A 17,726-nucleotide genomic window follows, 5' to 3' on the forward strand; every position below is an offset into this window, starting at 1 on the left:
GCGTACCGAACTGAAAGACCCGTACCGAAACGGTACGAATACGTGTACTGTTACAACCCTATTATTTTACTGTTCTTGGTGGCTCATATTACTGCTATGGTGGTTTGGTAGTAGCCATAACTAATTGCTCAGAGTATCAATTGGCTTCAAATATGGAGAAGCATTTTAGGACAGTTCTCAAACAGAGATACTTTGGTAGTCATGCATGTGATTGACAGCCAGTTTCAGCAGGAAGTATGTTAGGAGTTTGATTTGTTTTCGTGAATTCATATGGTTTGTTTCAATTAACTGATTCTAGGGCTGAACAAATAATCAAAATAAAACTGGAATCACAAACCCAGGGATGTTGTAGATCCTTTTCACTGGGCACGAGTCCCTTGTAAAGAATCGCTATGCCCCAGTAAAATATTATTGGTAAATCTTTGTATGTCATTGGAGATTACTTGAGAATCACTTTTTCTGATAATATTTCGACAATCAAGTCATGTGTGTTTTTTTCAGCTGTTTAGAGCTAGTGATCTCAGATTTCTCAGAATGATCTAATCGGTCGAACAGGTTTGCAAAATGGTTTGGAATTTTTGGTGATTCGGTGTGTTTCATTAAGACAATACAATAAATATTGTAGTGCAGTATTTTAAGTGCTTAATTGTTTATTTTACAATAAAAAATTCTTTTGTTTTATGCTTTTATTTAGTAGTAGTAATCATCATCATCATTTTATTTTACAATACAAAAAATGAGTCATGTTCCGAATAAAGTGTCTCTGAGAGTTAAGCGAATTCTAAGTGTGATGTGAATGATTCAACTGAGTAATCAAAAGAAACTTGTTCAAAAGAACAATTGGGTTGATTCACAATTATTGCAAATTGACTTTTTTGTTTTACTTTGTCTTTCATCAGAATTGATCACAAAGTGTCCAGTGCCACACAAGGCTACAAACTGCATGAAGCCCAGGCCATCCTGAAGGAGGTGAAGACCATTAAAGATGCCATCAGCTCTGGGGAGAAGGAGAAACAGGAGCTCATGCAGGTAAAAATGAAGCTTGATCTCTTTGAACTTTAATTCAGTTCTCAGTATATTCTATGAGCCGTGACACCCTGAATGAAGCATTTAAACATCGCCTAGGTCACAAAAGGTCAAAATGTTACACCTTGACAATGTTCTGGGAACACATTCCTGCATTCTTTCATCATTGTGGAGAAATTTTTGTCTCAGTTCCAGGTGTACATATAAGCGTAGAAAGGCCAGTGATACTGTATAATGGCTAAGTACACACTAGAGAAGTAGACAAACAATCTATCCAAATAAAAACCGCAGTGAAGTGCTCTACTCGCTGCATAATTATAGCCAATCTGATTGTCACAATAAGCTAATGTGTTTAAGCAGATAGGAGTGGTTGAGTAAGGTGGGGCTTTTTGCTGAAGACAACAATCACAAACACATACTTATACAGATATTATTTGTCTTTTACCCCCACAAAAATGCGTATAAATATTTGACATAATACAGTTGTGTATATACATATAGAACCAGGACACTCAAACTTTTTCAAGCTTTTCAAAAATGTTCTATTCATATCTGATTTTTGTTTTTGATGTGTTGGGGGATTGGGGTCACAATATTACTGTTTTTATTGCATTTTTAATCAGATAAATACAGACTTGTTGGGCATAAGAAACATTCAAAAAAATCTTACTGACCCAAACATTTGAACATAATGTACATACTGTACGCATGTACTACTGTGATATCTTTAACTGTGAACTTTTAACTGACTTTTTTTTTTCATAAAATAATAAAAATGATCCAAATTTAAACTTTAAAAAAAAGAATTTAGATTAAAATGTATCCTCAAAGTAAAAGAGGATAGAATGCAACTCAATCCAAAATGTACACCACGTTATGTGTTTCAGTAATGAGCAAGTTTATTATTTGATTATAATAATATTTCATGTAATGTGACAACGGGTGAATGTGAGGATCCGTTTGTTTGATCTTAGTGTTTGCACTAGCACTGCGGAGTGTGAACTGTGAAGTTTCCTTGTTTGCATAATGTTTTGTTAACCTACTGCTCTTGAATATAGGCCTAAAGAAAATATTTGGTTATGTACTCTTTGCATCCTTACCAAAATGTACAAATCAGGTTTTACTGGAGGCTTAAATTTCGTCAAGTTTTCTTGTGTGTTATGTAATTGGACTCATGCTTGTAGTAACGCAAATTCAAAGAAGCCAGTGAAGACAAAGTGTTTTGCCTCCCTTATATATATATATATATATATATATATATAAACTAGGAACTTTACAATGCATTTTTAAAAGGAGGTTGAATATATAATATATATATATATATATATAATGAATATATAATTGCGAACACATACAAAAGTTTGGGTTTTTGAGAGATGCTCACCAAGGCTGCATTTCTTTGAAAATACAGTAATATTGTGAAGTATTATTAATATAGTTTTAATTAATAATATCTTTCATATATTAAAAAATTGTGTGATTTGCAAAGCTGAATTTTCAGTAGCCATTACTTCAGTCTTAAGTGTCACATGGTCCTTCAGAAATCATTCTGATAAGCTGATTTGATGCTCATTTCTTATTATTAAGATTTTTTTGTGGCAATAAAAGTACTAATTTTTTTAAATTTTTTTAAAACTACTTTCTGACCCCAAACGTCTGAATGTTATTGCACATTTGGCAGATGGAGTCTTCCCAAATGTCACTGTAGTGTTTAAGCTTTCAGAGAGCAGCTTTCCTGTTCTCAGTGAGCCTAAGCTGACCTCATTTTTCATTGGGTATTATGCCTTCTTGTCTTTCCTTTTCTTTGTCGTCTTTTATTTATTTATTTATTTATTTCCAACTTTTTCCTCGCACTGTTCCACGAGCATATGGAGAGGCAGGCGGTGCTAAATAATGCATGCCCCCCGCTGCAGCTGGCAGACTTCTTCAGTCATGCGTGTGCTTGCCCGTTACGTGCTCACTCATAGCTTTGTGTTGCTTTCTTGCAAATAAACTCTCGTCCCTGTAGTCTCACTGCTTCTCGTTGCTCATCACTTAATAATCACACAGGTAACTTCAGTTCTAACACAGGAGGTGTCAGGCGACTGAATGATGCTTTAAGCCCCTGTTGGCAGTTGTTATCTCAGAAATGTTCTGAATGTGCTGTCTGCAAACAATATCTGTGAGAGAACAGAAAATAGAGGTCAAAGATTTTCTGACCTCACTTAAAGGTGAAATATTGCAAAAAGGGACACATCACAGGCTGATATCTGATTATGGTGTTTTTTTTTAGAAATTGGCTGTGCTGAAGGATGGTTTCCAGTTGGAATATGGCTCTCAGTCTGACCTGTGGGCCAGCAATCCGTCCTTGGCCAACTCAAACCTCTCTCTGCCCCGCCTCTACTCAGACGCCGAGTCTCAAACAGACGTACCTGCTGAGGTGAGAGACAGCTTTCAGAGCTAGGTTTTACATGGATGTAAATGATGAATGACTGTGGTTTCATTTAGTGGTTTCACAATGTGCTAGTCATTTGTTGGGTAAAATGTCTTTTAAAATTTCAGAGATTTTTATTATTTGTTTAAATTGTTATTCTTTTTGATTTAGTTTGTATCAAACTCAAATAAACTGGCTGAGAAGGTACGACTGAGCCTGAAATATGAGGAGGCAAAAAGAAGGTATGTGTTTTACTTCTGAATTATTAGTTTTTAACTAGTGGTCAATCAAGTTTTTCAATCAGTGATGAGCAGGAGGACTGATGGTGGATATAATGTGGGGTGTATATGTATATATATATATATCTATATGACCAAGAGATTTGATGCCATATTGAAAATCTGGGATCCAAAATGTAATCTAAACCCGGAAATAAACTCAAAGTAAAAAAAAAAAAGTAAAACAAAGAAATAATAAGGACATTAAAAATATAATGTTTGAATAAAATATATAAGCTTTTGCACAATATTTGAGTCACTTATCAAATAAGCAAGAAGAAGTCTCTCATGCTCACCAAGGCTGCATTTGTTTGATCAAAAATACAGTAAAATAGTGAAAAGTTACTTGTACAAACAATTTATAATAACTGTTTTGTATTTTAATATATTCTGAAATGTAATTTATTCCTGTGATGGCAAAGCAGAATTTTCAGCAGCCATTATTTAAGCCTTCAGTGTTACTTGATCCATCAGAAATCATTCTAACATGCTGATTTGGTGCTCAAGAAACATTTCCTATTATTATCAATATTGAAAGTTTTTGCTGCTTTATATTTTTGTGGAAATCATGATTTTACTACCATTCAAAAGTTTGTCAACTTTAACTTGTGAGTATGATTGTAAGTAAACAATAATTAGTGCTTCTCTTTAGCATCGCTAGATAAAAAGTGACAGTATAGACATCTATAATGTTTCCAAAAACAAAAAAAAGCCGTTATTTTGAACTTTCTGTTCTAAAACTTTCTATTCTCTCTGAATTCTATATACTTTATAATTCCCCACGGGGGCAGTCGTGGCCTAATGGTTAGCGAGTCGGACTTGTAACCCGAAGGGTGTGGGTTCGAGTCTAAGGTCCAGCAGGGATTGTAGGTTGGGGAATGTCCAGCGCTCTCTCCACCCTCAATACCACGACACTTGAGACCCTTGAGTAAGGCACTGAACCCCCAACTGCTCCCCGGACGCCACAGCATTGGCTGCCCTCTGCTCCGGTGTGTGTGTGTGTGTGTGTGTGTGTGTGTTTGTTCACTTCTCACTGCTGTGTGTGTGTGTGCACTTGGATGGGTTAAATGCAGAGCACAAATTCCAAGTACAGGACACCATACTTGGCCACACGTCACGTCCTTTCTTTCCTTAAAAAAAGTATGATGGTTTCCACAAAATTACTAAGCAGCATCATCATTTATATTAATGACAACCAATAATTGAGCAGCATTCAGAATATTTTAAAATATATTAAATATAGTACTGTTTTACTGTATATTAAATTAAATAATGCAGCCTGAGTTATATATATATATATATATATATATATATATATATACACACACACACACACACACACACTCACGCACGCATATATACATGCATACATATAACGCTGAATAGGATTTTGAAATCAACCAATTGCTATGTTTATCTATGACAATAGTTTAATGCTTAACTTTCTTTGCATTGAAAAAGAATTTATTTATTCATTTTGCTGCCATCAGGATTGCAAATATTGAGGTCCAGATTGCCAAACTGGATAGCGAGGCTTGGCCAGGCCTTCTGGACCCAGAGAGAGATCGCCTGATCCTCATCAATGAGAAGGAAGAGCTGCTAAAGGAACTGCAGTATGTAAGGCCGTGCAAGCGTGCACCCAGCGAGGCAGAGAAGATCGAGTCTGAAAAGAAGCGACTTGAGAAGGACCTGCAAGCTGCACGGGACAACCAGAGCAAAGCACTGACTGAGAGGTAAGATGGATAACTAGGCCAGCAGAGTTCAATGTATTTGGCTCTGGTAGTATTTTTTTTTTTCAGTCATGTGGCGGAACCATAGAATCAGAATGCAAAGGTTACTACGATCTTCGAAGAAATTGATTTTCTTTTTTAATATTTTCCATTTATTCTTTATTTTAAAGTATTTCTTCAGCTATAAATAAATGAACAAACAAATATATAAAATCCTTTATCCAGCCATTACAAATTATTGTAAAAGTCATGGGAGATTCTTGTAAATTTATTAGCCAGAAAGTGTGGGAACGTGGATCGCCTGTGGCAGAATTTGACACTGCAGTCTTTTGGTTTTGATCTTTAACCAGTAGAGTACACCATCCACTTAATATACTACAGAAATAAAGGTCTGACCTAAAGTTTTTTCCCTTTCCTTGACAGCATGTTAGAACAATTTACCTGAAGCTTAGATATCCATTCTGATGTGGACAATAAAGGTGTTATTACTGCGGAAACACAACAGGGCACTCATCTGGGACACTACAGCTGTGCTCTCAACACATTGGTGTCAAGGAAAATCTACTAAATAATAATTAATCAAACTCAACTTTGAAAGCCTCTTTCAGGACATAAAAAAATGTTCACTAAAAGCTTGGTGTGCAGAGACCACACTCACAAAAATATTTTGCATTATGCAAAACGAGGAGCACAGCAGTCACTTTGTCCATCATTTACTTTACTGCAGGCTCCATCCATTATAACTGCACAATTTGGTTTTGTAAATCTATAGCTAAAATGGCAGAAGTTGAACGTCATGTGTGCAAATGATTCATAATCATCTACTGGTTTACTGCTTGTGGTTTGTAGCGAGTCTTGCACTTTTAGAAGAGGCACCTGTGTTTTGAGATCGAGTTGCCTAGGTGAGAGAACCAATTAGGCTTTTTTTTTTTTGCCTGACTCACTATCTTTCATTCTCTCTCTTTCTGTTGGTCTTTTTCTCACTCGTTCTCTCAGTTATTTGAACAGGGTCCTTGTTCTCTACTCTAGATACTGTATTCTCATTTAGCTTGGCGTTCAGGGTTCTTCCTGTAACCTGAGCGGCACAAACGCTGGATCTAGGTTGAACACAATGGGTGCCTTCTTCAGCGCTGTCATTTAATAACAAACCAACATCATTTTATTAGACCCACAGGAAGACTATAGAGACATTGTGTAATAATATTCAATTACTTAATACATATTATTTAATATTAAAAAAAGACATGTTGATGGTCAAAAGAGCCCATCACATAGTCTCTTCAATATTGTCATATTACAGTTTTCAAATCATTGTCCATGTGAAAACTGTTAAGTGCTTGAAAAGTAAGTGCCTACTTCTCTTGTTAAAAACACACTTGGTCTGTTCCAATTCCTAATCCCAATAATGAGCAATTGTCACAAAGTTCTATCTGTTGCTTTGTTCAGGTTAAAGCTGCACTATAGAAGAAACAAACTAGTGAAGGAGCTGGAAGAGACGGTGAGGTTGGCGTCTTCCCTGGACACCCAGCTGAAAAGGTATTCTCCAACCCTGACATTTAAATAAAATAGACTATACAAATGACACTCATAATATTGACTATATGTTTAATTTTTCTGTCTGTTGGCTAATCGGGGTGTGCCAATGTTAATTATTCTATACGATAAACTGGTAAATAAATACATTCATATTAATGCTACTCTTGTCAATAAACAACAAACAGCTGTTATTAAAATGTAATTTAAAAGAATTATTCAAATTCTGTACTGTTTTGTCTAAATAAAAATGCAACATTAAAAAAGTCAAATCAGTCATTTTAAATGCTAAATTTGGACAAATTAAATTTGTTAAATTGGACATTATAGTTTATATATATATATATATATATATATATATATATATATATATATATATATATATATATATATACAGGTGCTGGTCATATAATTACAATATCATCAAAAAGTAGATTTATTTCACTAATTCCATTCAAAAGTGAAACTTGTATATTATATTCATTCATTACACACAGACTGATATATTTCAAATGTTTATTTCTTTTAATTTTGATGATTAGAGCTTACAGCTCATGAAAGTCAAAAATCAGTATCTCAAAATATTAGAATATTTACATTTGAGTTTGAATAAATGACCATCCCTACAGTGTAAATTCTGGGTATCTCTTGTTCTTTGAAACCACAATAATGGGGAAGACTGCTGACTTGGCAATGATCCAGAAGACGAACATTGACACCCTCCACAAAGAGGGTAAGTCACAGAAGGTCATTACTGAAAGGTGTGGCTGTTTACAGAGTGCTGTATCAAAGCATATTAAATGCAAAGTTGACTGGAAGGAAGAATTTGGGTAGGAAAAGGTGCACAAGCAACATGCTCATACTTTTCATTTTCATACTTTTCAGTTGGCCAAGATTTCTAAAAATCCTTTCTTTGTATTGGTCTATTCTAAGTAATAAGTAAGTAATATTCTAATATTTTGAGATACTGATTTTTGACTTTCATGAGCTGTAAGCTCTAATCATCAAAATTAAAAGAAATAAACATTTGAAATATATCAGTCTGTGTGTAATGAATGAATATAATATACAAGTTTCACTTTTTGAATGGAATTAGTGAAATAAATCAACTTTTTGATGATATTCTAATTATATGACCAGCACCTGTATATATATATGTGTATGTATGTATGTGACCCTGGACCACAAAACCAGTCTTAAGTCGCTGGGGTATATTTGTAGCAATAGCCAAAAATACATTGTATCGTCAAAATTATCAATTTTTCTTTTATGCCAAAAATCTTTAGTATTAGATATTAATATCATTAGATATTAATTAAAGATCATGTTCCATGAAGATATTTTGTAAATTTCTTTCCAGAAATATATCAAAACTTTTTTTACATTTTGAATTAATTACATTTTTGATTAGTAATATGCATTGCTAAGAACTTCATTTGGACAACTTTAAAGGTAATTTTCTCAATATTTAGATTTTTTTGCACCCTCATGTTCCAGATTTTCAAATAGTTGTATCTCGGCCAAATATTGTCATATCCTAACAAACCATACATCAATGGAAAGCTTATTTATTATTATTTATTCATTTTACTTAAGTGTAAAATTTACACTTAAGACTGGTTTTGTGGTCCAGGGTCACACACACATATAAATATATATATATAGATGTAATATTTATAATATTATCCACAAGTTTTCCGGGGGGCACTACTGTAAAGAAGAACGTGGGTAAAACTTCTGGTGAGGCGGAAGTAGTATACCAGTGGTATTTTGTGTGCTAATTAGCGAAGAGGCTAAGCCTGCATCCCAATGTGCATACTAGCCATCCTGAATTCAATGTGACATTAGTAATTTTCAATACTATTTAGGGCAGATAGGGTGGATGGTATGCACATTGGGACGCTTTTCCACTGTCGGAGCCAGTGCTTTAAACGGGCCGGGCGGGGTTAATAACCTCAGACCTGTTTTACAATAATAAGTGCTACATTGACTAATTAGTTTGTGTCAGGATTGATAACTAGTCACACAGAAATAAAGTGGTACCGTTATTTCACAAAAGAAAGACACACACAGCCTGTTATTCAGCTGAGTCTGTTTCTGTTTATTTGTAGTCACAGACAGTTTAGGTCTACATCACATTTAGAAAGAATGATCATTTCTTATCATTTTCCATTAAAAATACGTCCATGAGTAGCTTTAGCACTCTCTCCAGTCCAAATACATTGTTATATTATCAGTCAGAAAAACAGGGAGCTCTCGAACAAAAATTAGGTTAATGATTTATGACATATGCAGAGCTATATATGAACATCAGGTATAAAGATAGGTGACTTATTGACAGATAAAATATGTAAATAAATAAATACATCACTTGTCTGATTTTTCAGGTGGTCGCATTTACTATGTTAATGCGTGCATAGTCTTTTGCATCGCATATTTCTGCTTTGTTGATAATCTACATCGGATCTCACACAGAAGTTATTTCAAACACTTGCTGCAGTCTGAAAGTGTGTTTTGAGCTAAAATTATTTTTTAAGTCTTTAATGTTTATGTTAGCTGGTAACTATATGAAATGATCCACGGCGCTGACGCTCTCCAGACGCGAAGAAACTCCGACAGTCCCGCTTGTTTACTTCGAACCGGAAGACACTCCCACTTTTGACGCAAGGCCTCATGGGGCGTAGGAAACTTGTGGATAGAATAATTTAAGTTACTCACTCTCATGTCAAAAACAAAACAGAACAAAAAAAAAAAAAGTCCATCCATTAAATGTAAGTATTTTATTGTGCAGTTTTGAATATCAGCAGGAAGGGGAAGCTGCATGTCATAAGAACTTTTCCTCATTTATATATGATGTAATGACTTTGCAATAAGAATGCTCAAACTTATCCAAAGAATCAGATTTCTGAAGTTATAAAACGATGCAACCGAACGCACTTGGTAACTTAGTAACAATAGCTTTGCATTTACTTTTTATTTTGACTAATGCCTAATTCATCTTCAGCATCTAGTTAAGGCACATCAAAGGCATGTTGTATGGAGGAACAGTCCCTTGTGTGTCTAATGAGCCTGCCATGCCTTAATTAGCGTGTTTGCTTTAAAGCAGAATGCATTTGATGTTAAGACTTGAAATAGGGTAGAATAAGATGATGTGGGGGGAGAAAGAAGCGTGAACCAGAGTTGCTTTCTGAATAACTTCCCTGTTCTCCTTCTGTCCCTCCTGCGGTGTCTTTCCATCGACGTCAAAATTCCAGTCTGTCAGCCAGCACGCTGTCATGTTCCTCAGGCAGCAGCCGTGGATCGTTGACCTCCAGCCGAGGATCCCTGGCCACCTCCAGCTTGGGCTCCACTTCCTCTCTCAGCTTCACAGACATCTACCTGGAGCAGCCTGAACTGGGTGACCCTGACTTCCAGAACAAACTGGACTCTATTTTGCAGGAGGGAAGCACCTCTGGCTACAGGCCCTCCAGCTCCATCACCACCATCCATGAGAACGAGGTCTCGTCCTCCTCCAGGCAAGTCGGCAGTGGGCCGGGGATGGGCCAGAGAACCCAAGTACTGCGGCTGTCAGAGACACCTCACTCCATGAGCTCCCTGTCCCCGCGTTCCTCGCTGTCTTCCCTTTCTCCTCCTTGCTCACCCCTTGTTACCGATGCTTCCTTCCTGTCGGGAGAGGCCTTCTCTGGTCCGGCTTCACAGTTGGATTTAGATCTGCAAACCAGGCTGATGGAACTACGGTTAGAAGAGGACCACCAACAGGGTGCAGTAGAGTCTTTGAAAGGTACATGGCTCTTTCCATGAACAAAACTTTATTATGTATTACTGTATGTATTTATTGTGTATTATTATGTGTTACTGATATTATTATGTATTACTGATAGTTGCCTTTTAATTCTTGCCATGTAAAAGGTTATTGTTTATAGGTAAGTTAACTAAAGGATTAATCAACTGATCAGAAAATAATCTAGCCTACAGGTCAATCATAAAAGTAATCATTAGCTAAATCGAATAAACTGGAGAAAAACAATAGATTATTCGATTATTTGACTAAGAAAAGTAGATTAATTGTAAAAATTAATGTCAATAAATTTGTTTTCTTTTTTGAAAATGTTATAAAAGAGAAAAAAGATAGAAAGAAAAAACTCACATGAAACCAATATGAATAAAGAGTAAATTTCTAGAAATTCTGTAAAAAATTTTCTTGCCAGAATAAGATTTTTTAATTTCATCTGAAACTAGAGAAACCCTCTGAATGTCTAGTACGATAGGGTAGATTTACAGCTCACTCCCAACTAGCCCAGAAGGTGAACTCACTTGAGATCAGGAACCTAACACCCATCCAGAGTGACGTGGTGTCACATTTCTACTCACCCCTTTTCTGTGCCTGCAGATGCTGTTACGCAAACAAGGATGTCTGGGCCGGGATCGAAGAAGGCAGGAGTAACGTCAGCAGTGTCTGACGAATCAGTAGCAGGCGATAGTGGGGTATATGAGCCCTCAGAGAAAAGGTAGACCTCTAGAGTTTTGTTATCAGTTACGTTTTTATCACAGACCCTGATTCGGATAGTAAAATGGTGCTGTTCATTCACACAGGTCGGGGCTTCCTGTTGAGCAACAGCTGGGTTATGATGACGGGAGCTCAGCAAGCAGTGCTCAGATCAAACTCGGCCTGAAGTATGAAGCGAAAGACAAGAGGTTCACAGTGTTCGTAATGCAGCTCTCCAACTATAGCGCACTCTCCCTGCCAGCCAACCAGAACATGTGAGGATTGCGGTCTCTCAGCCAGCTTCATTTAAAGTTGATGGAGACATTAATTTTAATCAGCAGGATGTAATTTTGATGAAGCATCTCTGCTAGGGAAGTGGGCTGGGTTTTACAAATGGAATTAACCCATTCAATAGTTGTCAAAAGGTAATATAAAATGGAGGAATGGATTCACAGATGCTTTGCAATTCTTTCTCAAATGATTCTGGATCAGTCCATAAAAATAATTAAATGTGACTGAGATTTAAAGGGATAGTTCACCCAAAAATGAAAATTCTGTCTTTAATTACTCACCCTCATGTCGTTCCAAACCTGTAAGACCTTTGTTCATCTTCGGAACACAAATTAAGATATTTCTGATGAATTCCGAGAGCTTTCTGACCCTCCCATACACAGCAAGGATCCTAACACGATCAAGGTCCAGAAACGTATTAAGAACATCGTTAAAATAATCCATCAGTGGTGCACCTGTAATTTTACAAAGCTACGAGAATAGTTTTTGTGCACAAATAAAACAAAAAAATAATGACTTCATTCAACAATTCGTCTCCTATAGCGCCATTTCGGAGAATATCACATACGTAAACAACACCGTACGCAGATACGTTGTTCACGTTGTTTATGCTTTGATCTGAACGTAAACAATGTATCTGCGTACATACGTTGTTTACGTATGTTATACTCTCCAAAATGGCACCAGGGTGACGCGGAGGAGACGAAAACCTTGAGAATTATTTTGGAATTGAATCTCAACATTGTATTGAATCATCTGATTCCTAAACCCATGGTTGTTTTTCCCCACACCCATTTTTTGGAGTTAAAACGCTCCTAGTTGAGAACCACTGATCTATGACTGGCCTGATCTAAGACTTGTCCTGTGCCCATCTCTCGTACAAAAGCCAACTCTGATTGGAGTTTCTGTTGGATTTGATCTATTGCAGATATGTTCGTGTGGTGGTACTGCCGTGCTCAGAACCCATTCGCTGCCTGTTCCGCACCCATGGGGCTCTGCCGCAGGATTCGTTAGAGTTTAAGGAAGCGTTTAGCCTGCAGATGTCCTCCACTGCTCTCAGACAGAAGACTCTACGCATTGATGTCTGTAGCACCAGCAAGTCTGGTCGAGAGGACTGTCTAGTAAGTATCTGATTTGAGAAAATAAACAGAGTGATGATGCCTAAATACAGTCATATAATGGTATGTGAATATAGGCCTGGGTTATTCAGTTCTCGTCTTTTTTCTCTTGAAAGGCTGGTGCTCAGATCAGTTTGGCTGATGAAGAGTATTCAGAGGAGTGGTGCACCAAGTGGTACAACCTCCTCAACTGCACATACATGCCACAAATGGATGGAAAGCACAAGGAAAGAGAGGTCTCTGTTCAGCAGGAGCTGGTAAAACGAACACACACACACAAACAATCCTCAACTCATTTTACCTCATCACAGCCAAATGCCTTTATAATATTTCTTGGAATCGGTCTTGCCAAACTGCTAAGCTTATTGAGGAACAAGGAGCCTTCATTAATATTATATTTGTTTCTTTCATCATTCAGATGAAGAAATGGGTTCTTTCTTCCCCAAACGGTCCTTTCTGGTCTTTAATACTGTTGATGATCAAATTACATAGAATTATTTGCTTCACTTTTTATCAGCTGTTTCGAATTTACAGCCTGTTCTGTTAAGATGGATTAAGGAAATATATTTGCATTTTACTGTCACTTTCCACGAATAAGGTACAAAATAAGGCCTGGGGCTCTCATGATTTGAGTGTTACTTTCTCAAAATTAATATTTAGTTTGATTTTAATTGTTGAATGCAATGGAGAAGGTCAAGACCTCCGAGTTGGGACTGACCAAACTCACCATTCTAATATATATTTTAATACATTTCATGCTAATGCTTTTAAAACAAAAATGGGACATGCATTTTTACCCTATTAAAGTACCCTAAAAAAGTTGCTCATTTACATATAATCGTTTATCAGATGCAGTTTTTCCAAAAGAACTTACAGTTAGATAAAAAGGTCTAGTAAATTTCAGAAAAGCCATAATATAGTATTTTTTTGTTCTGTTTTGTTTTAAATACATGATCTTCATCTCTTGATTTATTTGTAGGCTCCCAGCACCTCAGACGGCACTGTTGCATGTCTGGAGAACGCTCCGCTGGAGGACTGGTATGTTACCTGCCGCAACTTGTATAATAAGCTTTAATCCTATTTAGCACAGCTGTCAACTTAACAGTATGTCAGTGTGACTCTGGGTTTCATATCACATCCAGTATCCCACCCAGCATCCACACGAACAATTAACAAGCTCTTTGGATCTCATATTCCATCTCTTTCTTTTCCAATCCCTTTTTTCCTATTGAATGACCTCCTTTCTGCTGTCTCGTGGGAATTCATCACAGCGTGATGGCACACGATGACTCACTTTTCCTGATGTTTGATCTGCTCCGCCAAAATTACATTAGTAACGTAAACAGGATGAATCAACTAATCCAAGTGCAGTGCCTGAGCAATACTGAGCGGCATTCTTCTCTCATGCCATTTTCTGGACTCTTTTGTGGTTGCTTCTTGGTAAATTAGCTCACCGTGCCACATGTTGATTGGCTGTAGGGCAGTCTCATGATTATAAACAAAACTGCACTATAAGACCTGATTGTTTCAGACGACGATTCAACCACAACCACCTGTCATAGAACTTAAAAACAAAAACAGGAATGTGGCATGGCTGCATTTTTCAAGAGCATTTCCACCCTTACTCACACTTGTTTCTGAAATGTTGTAGACTAGATAAATAAAAGTGTTGCTCTTTTAGGAACATTACGGTTTGACAATAACTTTTGGTTTAATTTGGAGCACTGTGACTTTCAGTACTGATGGTCTGAAACAAAAACATACATACATTTTTCTATATGCATTTTCTATTTCACTTAATTTCTAGCGATTATTGTCGATTTGGTTGCACAGATACTATTTAAACTAAACTGAGCTAGACAATGACATCTCTGAATTCAATAATGAAATGCCTTTAACTGAAAATTGAGTGTTTAATCTTATCATTATACATTACTGACACTCTATCCTCCAATTTGATACTGTTAAGTGCTTTGACACAATCTGTATTGTTAAAAGCGCTATATAAATAAACATGACTCAACTTGACTTGACTTTGACTATATATTAATTCATTTTTATATAAATTTAATATTTTCAATGTGGATTCAAGTTTGTTTAACTTTGAATCCGCTGCATTGACCAAACTAAAAGTGCTTAGTTTGGAAGCGGTGCTTACGCATTGCTGCATTATCCTTGCCCCTTAAAAGTTTTTTTTTAAAGTGAAAATTAAATTAATCAACAGAGAAATGACTGTAATTATTTGGACAAAATAAACCTGAACTTTGATAGGAATTTGGTCTTAACCTTAACTATATAGATAAAATCCATAATAAACAATTTGTGGCTACTAAGATGGATGTAAACAAAAAGTAACACTGAAACTAAATGAAAGCAAAACTAAAAGTAGTAATTTTCATATTTTCAAAAACTTTTTATGTACCGTTAAAACTGACTGAAACAAAACTGAAATAAAAAAAACAACAATATGCATGGGAAAATTTAAAATTTTGAGTCATAATAACCCTGGTGTTAAATGGTATGTGTGATATAATAGCCCCGCAGAGGCTTTGGAGGGTGACGTGTTTGTGGATGAAGAAGGTAGTGATGGTGAGGAGGACGAGGAGTTCTACCCCGACGACTGCCAGTGGGAACAGGAGGAAGAGCCAGTTAAACCTGGACCAAAAGCAGTCATAACGGAAAAGGTGACATTGATGATTCATTTACATAGAACTTTCTCATTGCTTTTATGCAAGTTTTGTGTACCTTTTCAATGAAACTTGTTGACAGGCTCTCTTTGCCTTGTTAGGTGAATAAACAGACAAGTGTGGATGGTCTCCCGCATTCTGCTTCGGTCGTTCGTCCCAAGGAGCGGCGACATGATGTCCATCAGCAAAACCCTTTTATGCGAGGAAACACCATCATCCGGTCCAAGACATTTTCCCCTGGACCTCAGAGCCAGTATATCTGCAGGGTAAGAACACACACACACACACAAATGTATGTACATGCTGATAGTGGTATTAGAGCTCAGATTTTTTTACCAATACCCACAATCATCACGTCACCAGATCAACCGCAGCGACAGTGACAGCTCCACCCTGTCTAAGAAATCTCCCTTCGTCCGGAATGCCTCAGAGAGACGCAGTGTTCGAATGAAGAAGGTAACATAAAAATATTGACATTGACATCTACTCATTTGGGAAACAAATTGTACTATTTAAAATTTGCCGTGAATTGCCATTGCAAATATAAACCTTTTTTGTTCAGTTTGGTGTCTGATAGACCTCTCAGTCTAATAGCTCAAAAAATGCTTTACATTTGATGCATCATGGCTTCTGCTGATCTTATGAAAACTCGTTCTAAAGAAAATCGATAATCTCAGTAAACACGCTTCAAACACGGCCCCCTAAGCATAAAAACTGTGTAGTTAATCTCAACTCCATATCAGGGTTAGAGTCAAATTCCACTCAGGGATCCACCGAATGTTTTTTAGGAAACTGAATGCATTTCACTAACCCTAAAGCCAAATGTTTTCCTTAGAAAGGGGAGTTAAAGCTTTTTAGCAGAAGTTTAATATTTAATACCTACATTTCTGTACTGACCTGAGGTCAGTGTTAATGAAGCGCAGTCTCAGAGTGATGAAATGGGTTTGCTGAGCACCTTTACAGGCCCTTAAATAGTCTAGAAAGGTCAGGTTTGCTCTCACTGTGCCTTAGGAGACACATTAATTTGAGTGTATTAAAGACACTAAGATGTTGGAAGTTTGCATTGATTTGCTTAATGAGGACTTTACAGAGAGCTTCAATGATTTATAGTACAGGCTTTAAAGTCTCCCAAGTTATTTATAAATGAAAATCACTTGTCCCAGTCTACAAAGTTGAGGTAAACAGTGTTAACCAAATGGCTGTTGTTGCCAAGCAGTATTTGTTTTCAACATTGTTTTTTCACTAAATGAACACACAGATGAATGATACTGAATACTTAATTTATATATGCCTATATAACTATACCAATACCGTGGTCAATGAATGTCTGGGAATGTATAAGTTCAAAATCTAGCCTAACATGAAAATGAACAAAGTTATAAGATTTTAAAGAATTTTCATCACTGGTCACAGACGTTTAACTCCCCATTTACAATACAGCAATAAATAGCACAAGACACAAACATGATCCAAAAGAATCACTGATCGAGTTTTCTCCCCCACACAGCCACAGATGCAGGTCAAAGGTCTGGACGGGCTCCTGCGCACCTCTCTGGATCTGGAGCTGGACTTGCAGGTCACTCGCACACGGCACAGCCGACTGAACGAGGAACTGCGTGTGCTGCGGGAGCTTAAGGAGCAGTTAGAGAGCGCCCGGCAACAGGGCCAGCACATCCTTCCCACATGGGTGCAGGAGGATGAGCGCTTTCGTCTGCTTCTCAAACATACAGAGAGACAAGTGAGTCCCACTGGATTTCCAGAACTAACAAATCCACAAACGGCCTGTCATCGGGGCCTCTTAAACAACATTCCACCATCTGATTTTGTGTTGCCACTCTCTCCTTAGACCCATGAAGAGCAGCTACAGGAACAGAGGGTAGAGAAGATGATGCGAGCAGCAGCCAAGGATGTGCACAAGATTCGTGGACAGAGCCTCAAGGAGGTTCCTGGGGTCCAGTCCTTTAGGTGGGAATCTGTTGCTACCCATCCAGTTTGACCACTGTTTTTGAACTGATCTTAAACATTGTTTTAAGCGTAGGTTATTGAAGGAGGAAATAGCTCAACAATTGTTTCCTATAGAGTTTGAATTTGCTAATGTTGTTAGTTACCCTAATGGACCCCGTCAAAGATTGTGATGATGTGTTTCCACAGTTATTTAAAAAAA

General features: G+C 37.0%; 1 protein-coding gene across 1 annotated transcript in view; it reads left to right on the top strand.

Annotated features, from left to right (window-relative positions):
* wwc1 (WW and C2 domain containing 1) overlaps positions 1-17,726 on the top strand; it is a 35,201-nt gene that overhangs the window by 12,668 nt on the left and 4,807 nt on the right. Inside the window, exons 6-21 of the mRNA XM_058758986.1 lie at positions 900-1,029; positions 3,299-3,445; positions 3,611-3,681; positions 5,208-5,450; positions 6,894-6,983; positions 10,235-10,761; positions 11,371-11,488; positions 11,574-11,741; positions 12,686-12,878; positions 12,992-13,132; positions 13,855-13,913; positions 15,412-15,559; positions 15,664-15,828; positions 15,926-16,018; positions 17,070-17,300; positions 17,409-17,527. Of these exons, the coding sequence (XP_058614969.1) occupies positions 900-1,029; positions 3,299-3,445; positions 3,611-3,681; positions 5,208-5,450; positions 6,894-6,983; positions 10,235-10,761; positions 11,371-11,488; positions 11,574-11,741; positions 12,686-12,878; positions 12,992-13,132; positions 13,855-13,913; positions 15,412-15,559; positions 15,664-15,828; positions 15,926-16,018; positions 17,070-17,300; positions 17,409-17,527 (2,643 nt within the window). The remainder of the gene's footprint in view (positions 1-899; positions 1,030-3,298; positions 3,446-3,610; positions 3,682-5,207; positions 5,451-6,893; positions 6,984-10,234; positions 10,762-11,370; positions 11,489-11,573; positions 11,742-12,685; positions 12,879-12,991; positions 13,133-13,854; positions 13,914-15,411; positions 15,560-15,663; positions 15,829-15,925; positions 16,019-17,069; positions 17,301-17,408; positions 17,528-17,726) is intronic.

Source organism: Onychostoma macrolepis, chromosome 21 (assembly GCF_012432095.1).
Source record: "Onychostoma macrolepis isolate SWU-2019 chromosome 21, ASM1243209v1, whole genome shotgun sequence".
NCBI lineage: Eukaryota > Metazoa > Chordata > Actinopteri > Cypriniformes > Cyprinidae > Onychostoma > Onychostoma macrolepis.